The sequence below is a fragment of the Amphimedon queenslandica genome, unplaced genomic scaffold, assembly GCF_000090795.2.
Source record: "Amphimedon queenslandica unplaced genomic scaffold, v1.1 AMPQUscaffold_13367, whole genome shotgun sequence".
NCBI lineage: Eukaryota > Metazoa > Porifera > Demospongiae > Haplosclerida > Niphatidae > Amphimedon > Amphimedon queenslandica.
In genome coordinates, this window is record NW_003546397.1 from 191,781 (window position 1) to 197,561 (window position 5,781).

At 38.2% G+C, this 5,781-nt stretch overlaps 1 protein-coding gene across 1 annotated transcript in view; it reads right to left on the reverse strand.

Moving 5' to 3' along the window:
* Positions 1 to 4,448, reverse strand: part of LOC109582649 (zinc finger BED domain-containing protein 1-like) — a 9,504-nt gene extending 5,056 nt beyond the window's left edge. The window contains exon 1 of the mRNA XM_019997491.1: positions 3,252 to 4,448. Within this exon, the coding sequence (XP_019853050.1) occupies positions 3,252 to 4,448 (1,197 nt within the window). The remainder of the gene's footprint in view (positions 1 to 3,251) is intronic.
* Between the last annotated feature and the right edge of the window lie 1,333 nt (positions 4,449 to 5,781).

Consider the following 5,781-nt stretch of genomic DNA (forward strand, 5'->3'; position numbering starts at 1 on the left):
AATATTTGGAGGTGAGTGAGAGCTAAGGTAGTGAGTCATTAAAACCTGACTCATTAGTCAATGCATTAGTCAATGCATTAGTCAGTATTACATGAGTGGGCATAAATATAATACACAATGTATATGCCTGTACATCTCTTTGGGCCAGCCCTGATTTGTTTTTGTCATCACACAGTAAACCTTCCTCCAGTTAGGTGGGACACTGCTGACTTCAGAAACCAGTAAGGGACCCTCCTCTGATTATACTTGTATAATCTAGGTGGGACGCTGACTTCAGAAACCAGTCAGGGACCCTCCTCTGGTTATACTTGTATAAGCTAGGTGGGACCCTGCGGACTACAGAAACCAGACGGGGACCTTCCTCTGGTTATACTTGTATAAGCCAGGTGGGACACTGTTGACTACAGAACTAATCAGGGCTGGCCTAAAGGTATGTGTAGGCATACAATATGTATTATATTTATGCACACACATGTAGTACTGACTAATGGTCTGACTAATGCTCTGACTAATGCGTCCTGGTATAAGTTTACACATCTTGTTAGTGTATGCTGTTTTCATTTATCAGTTGTTGTTTTAAGAGTCACCACACACACACAGACACACACAGGCACGTGCACACACACACACAGGCATGTGCACACACACAAACACACACACACACACGCTCACACACACACACACAAACAATGCTTGGAAACTTAAAGAAGCAATGTGTAAAACCAGATAGTGTATATGTGTACATTGCTGGAAATATTGAAGGGAAGCTACATGCATGATATTTAATACGTATTGAAATAAGAGTTTCTGCACTAGACTGCATGTAAAGTTTCATTGGGCATGTGAAAAATGAAAAAGGAATTTGCATTGGCACATCACTATACCAGTAATCTGGCAATATTTTTAGTTGTGCATCAGTACAGAATTAAATTCAACAGTTTAACATGGTCATGCATCATGGTGAATGAATGCATGTAATTGTAGTTGTCTAAAGGCCTTTTCACAATGGCAAAAGTACATGTACATGCATAAGATATTCATTAATTGTAATGTGGCTTGCATGGGCATCACTCTCACTTTACCTCCAAGGTGCATTTCACCTGTATCAACAAAGAATATAAAAGGGCTTCAAAAATTGTGCCAGTATCGAGAGGCATTTTTATTAGATAGGATAGCTTGTGAAGCATCTGTACATGTACCAGTACACCTTTTACATGTAACATACATGAAGATGTAAATTACTTAAGGACTATAAAAGCAACAAACCAGAACAGTTGCTGCTACAGGAAGAACAATGGGACAGGTTCCAAGCAGGTTGGCCCCCTTCGACAAGGATCAGCAGGACAAAGTGAATAATGACAAAATGAAAGAAGAAGAGAAGAAAGAAGAGGAGAAGGAAGACAAGAAAAAACAAAAGGAGAAAAGGGAAGAAGAGAGAAAAGAAGAGAATAGGAAAGCAGAGAAGAAAAGAAAAGAAGAGAAGGGAAAAGCAGAGGAGAAAAGGAAAGAAGCCAAGACAAGGAGGAAAGAAGAGAAGAAGGAAGAGGAGAAAAAAGAAAAGGAGAAAGGGGAAGAAGAGAGGAGGAAAGCAGAGGAGAAAAGAAAAGAAGAGAAGAAGGAAGAAGAGAAAAAAGAAAAGGAAAAAGAGAAGAAGAAGAGAAAAAAGAAGAAGAGAAGAGGAAAGCAGAGGAGAAAAGAAAAGAAGCCAAGAAAAGGAGGAAAGAAGAGAAGAAAAAAGAAAAGGAGAAAAGGGAAGAGAGAGAAGAGGAGAACAAGAAGAGGAAAAGAGAGGAAAAAAAGGACACAGAAATGTCACATACATGTAAATGTAAAAGAAAAAAAATAAACTACCATAATAGAAAGAGACAATGGATGTACAAGTACACACCTCAAACACCAGTCCCACTGATGCAAGCACCACACTTCATACACCCCCACCCCTCACACACCAGCTACCACTCATACAGCCGCCACCATTCATTCCACCTCCACCCCTCAAGCAAGAACCACTACAACAACTAGGCCAACAACTACCTTTACATGCATTCCCACAACCTTCAATGCACACACATTAATTATTCATGAATGTACATGTACATACATGTATGCACACATCATAAGCACTTTGGTATTCAAAATTGTTTTACATAGCACTAATAATGAGTCACAAGTGGCATGTGCTTTATATATGCTAGCTAACCAAAGAAAAGCCTAGTGTTAGACTGCTGGGTTTGCACCTCAATTGGGATAGCAAGGTTCCCATTAAGGCAGTCTTTGGTTCTTTTCAGGGGTGGATCTAGGATTTATTTTGGGGAGGGCAATTGTGAGATGGGAGGGGTAATTAGGGAGTGTGGTTGACTAAACTTTTAGGGAAGTACAAAATATGAAGCTAGACTTAAAGTTGAAAAACAGAACTATATGTTCCAAAATTTATTCTTAATTTTCTTCTAAGTCCTATAATCCAATTTTCTTTGATTTTATAAAGCATGAAAAGGACAGGTACATAACTGGGCCATTTTTATTCTTGTACCTTAAGATGGCTGACAGTAAACCAAACCCCCTAATTACTATGCCTATTGCAGACGATCTATTATGAAAGTGTCCTGGAGTAAGCAAATCTAGTTTTACATACAGACAGAAACAAATGCACTACTTCCCAGTTACTACTGCAAAAAAACACTAGTCCTGGCCAAAGCTGGGAGAGGCCCATTAACTCTTTGACATATACGCGCAACTATAGTTGCGCACCCACAACCTTAATGATTGCATAGGTGTGACTATAGTTGCGCATGCCTTTCTATGTGTATAAAAGTTTTAAAACATGTTTTATGGGCAAAGTAGAGAGTCTGTAGGCTTTATCTAACCTTCATCTCACAGTTTCTATAGTTATAAGCTGCTAGCTTCTGGCCCTACTAAGTTACAGAGAGAAAAACGATCGTCGTGTAGTTGGGCTACAAACAGGGCTTGCTGCATCACTCATACACGAAGCGCTCGAAAAATAGCAAACAGATTCTTACTCTTTGATGTATGAAGAGTCCAAAGAGCTATTAAAAGTAGCTAAAAAGTATATGAAACACCTAGAAAGAAGAGAAACAGTTGTGCCTATCATAGAGTTGAGCGGTATTAAAATTCATAGCCTCGCGGTATTCATTTAAAAAATATTGTGGTATAACAATAATACCTTTATAAGAAATGTCAAAATATGATCAATACCAAACCAATCATATTTACAAATTTTTGGATAGAAATACTAATTGTTCAATTTTGTCTGGTTTAAGACAACATCTTCTATCAGATACGATAATGCCAGCTTTGCTGAACATTCGTTCCGATGCCACACTTGATGCACAGATCGAGAGATATTTACGTGCCAGAACAGAGAGTAAGGGACTCTTTGAGGATTCTTGTTTCCACCAAATCAGAGGGTCCATGTCTGTATGAAGTGAAGGGTATTGTAAATATAACTCGACTTGTCTTTCAGCATTATCGTCTTGAGATTGCTGAGATGCATCTGAATTATTAGTGACTAATACTGGTCCAAAAATTGAACTAAAATTTCCTTTCTTTGGTGGAGGAGGTTCAAGGGCTAGGTTTTCTGACTCCTCATTTGATTGTATGTCATCACTTACAATTGTTAGCTCGTTCATTTCGGATAAGATTTCAGCTACAAGCTCATCATCTATAGAATAGCTATGCTTGAATCGAGGATCTACAAAGGCACACTTGTCCAGAAGACTGCTAATTTCTGTATTAGAATAACGACTCTCTAAATCTTCTTTTATTCTCATTTTCATTTCTTTAGCTAGTGTAGGCTCATCTTCTTTAATATTTAGCATGGTTGTGTATATAACTTGAAGTAAAGGCTTAATAGCTGAGCAAGTGACACGTTTTTCTCCTGAAAGTAAGTCAGTTAACGTTTGGAATGGGGTAATAACAGTAGCCACGCATTGTAGGACATCTAAATCCTGCCATGAAGGTAGAAGGTGAGAAGTAGTACGATCTTGTCCCAGGACAATTCTAATAACTTCCTTCTGTTCCAAAATTCTGTTAATCATAATAGCAGTGGAACCCCATCTAGTACTTACATCAGCTATTAGCTTTTTACACGATATATTATTCTTTTCTAGCATCTCTCTAAGATATCTCTTGCGTTTCCAACTGTAGAAAAAGGCAGCGACAACTTTCCTGCATAATCTAATGGCGCGATCAATACGATTATCCACCAATCCCTTGTTAATAGCAAGGTCCAAATTGTGACCGAAACAACTTACACGGGTCCAGTGTAATAGATTACAAGCTAGTTTAATATTGCTTCCATTATCAGTTGTAATGGCAACTTGCTTTTGAGAGGATAATTTCCAATCTTCTAAAATTAGCCCAAGAGCCTCTTGAATGTTTTCCCCAGTGTGATCTTGAAGATACAGGGCTTTTAAACAATGAGTCTGCATAGTTCAGTTTGAATCAATGTAGTGAATTGTATAGACTAAGAACGGATCGCTAGTACGAGACGACCAAAGATCAGACGTAGACGAAAAGAAGAAAATAGACTTAGCACTAGAAGAAGCTAGTTTGCTTTCTAAATTGTGACGAGTGTCTTCATAAAGACGAGGAATAGCAAGTCGACTAAAGTGATCTTTGTGTGGTAAGTCGTACCTGGGATTAATTACACTTATCATTTCTCGAAAACCAGGTTTGTCCACTAAGTATATAGGCAACATTTCCTTCGCCAGAAAGGTAGCTATTGACTTTGTCATCATCTTGTGCTCTTTTGATCCATGGTTATATTTCTTCGTCTGCTGTATAGACTCTTGTATAGTTAACTGGCCACTGCTTTTTGATAGCCTCTTGTTTCTAGGACATTTAGTACTGGTAGATTGAGTTTCACTGATGTTGTTGTACTCTTTAGGGTGAAATGTTCTTAAATGAGTGAACAAGTTGCTGGTGTTTCCGCACTTGGCTACAACAGTTTGTAGACATATCTTGCATTTAGGACTGTCAAATTCTGTTGACTGACCGTTTTCATCTGGAATGAATCCAAAGTACTTCCACGCATCCGACTTGGTATTCTTCTTCTGAACCAAGTTTCTCGACGCTAATGAAGAACTAGAAATAGTGCTGGGAACACTAGAACTATCTGTTTCACAGTCATCTCCAGACTCTTCAAGTCCAGGTTCATCACAACTTTCCATTACTGCTTCAGCCATTTTTAATTTTAGCACCATGTGCTTTATGAAAAATTGAAAAATTGTAATCGGTTAATTAGAAAACTTAGAATTATTGCGGTATTTACTTAACATACCGCGGTGTAAATGCAATACCGAATACCGCGCAACACTAGCCTATCACCTGCCATAGAAACCAATGGAGAAATGAAGTAGGCATGGTCACAAAGCAACTCAGACAGGGAGTGCGTTTTCTCCCATTTCTGTTTCTATCGAGAGAACCAGCCTAAAACCAACAGGATACCTGGAGTAGGACCTACAGAAGGCATTTATTAAGTCAAACTGTCATGTTTCCATGTTTATAAGCCTTCTTTACCATGGTAAGCAATGTAGAAGAGAAGTGGGCATGGTCTCGATTTAGTGATACTGTGTAGGCTTGTATTTTGCTTAGTTTCTTCACTTGTATTTCATTGCTAGACATTGTATATACACTTACTCTATTGTTTGATGTCATAATTACTGTTCATTATTGCTGCTTTATATTTTTGGTAAAATTTCTAGGCTACATTATTGCATTATTACTAAATGGTGAATTGTGGAACAATGGTTTGGAACTGTA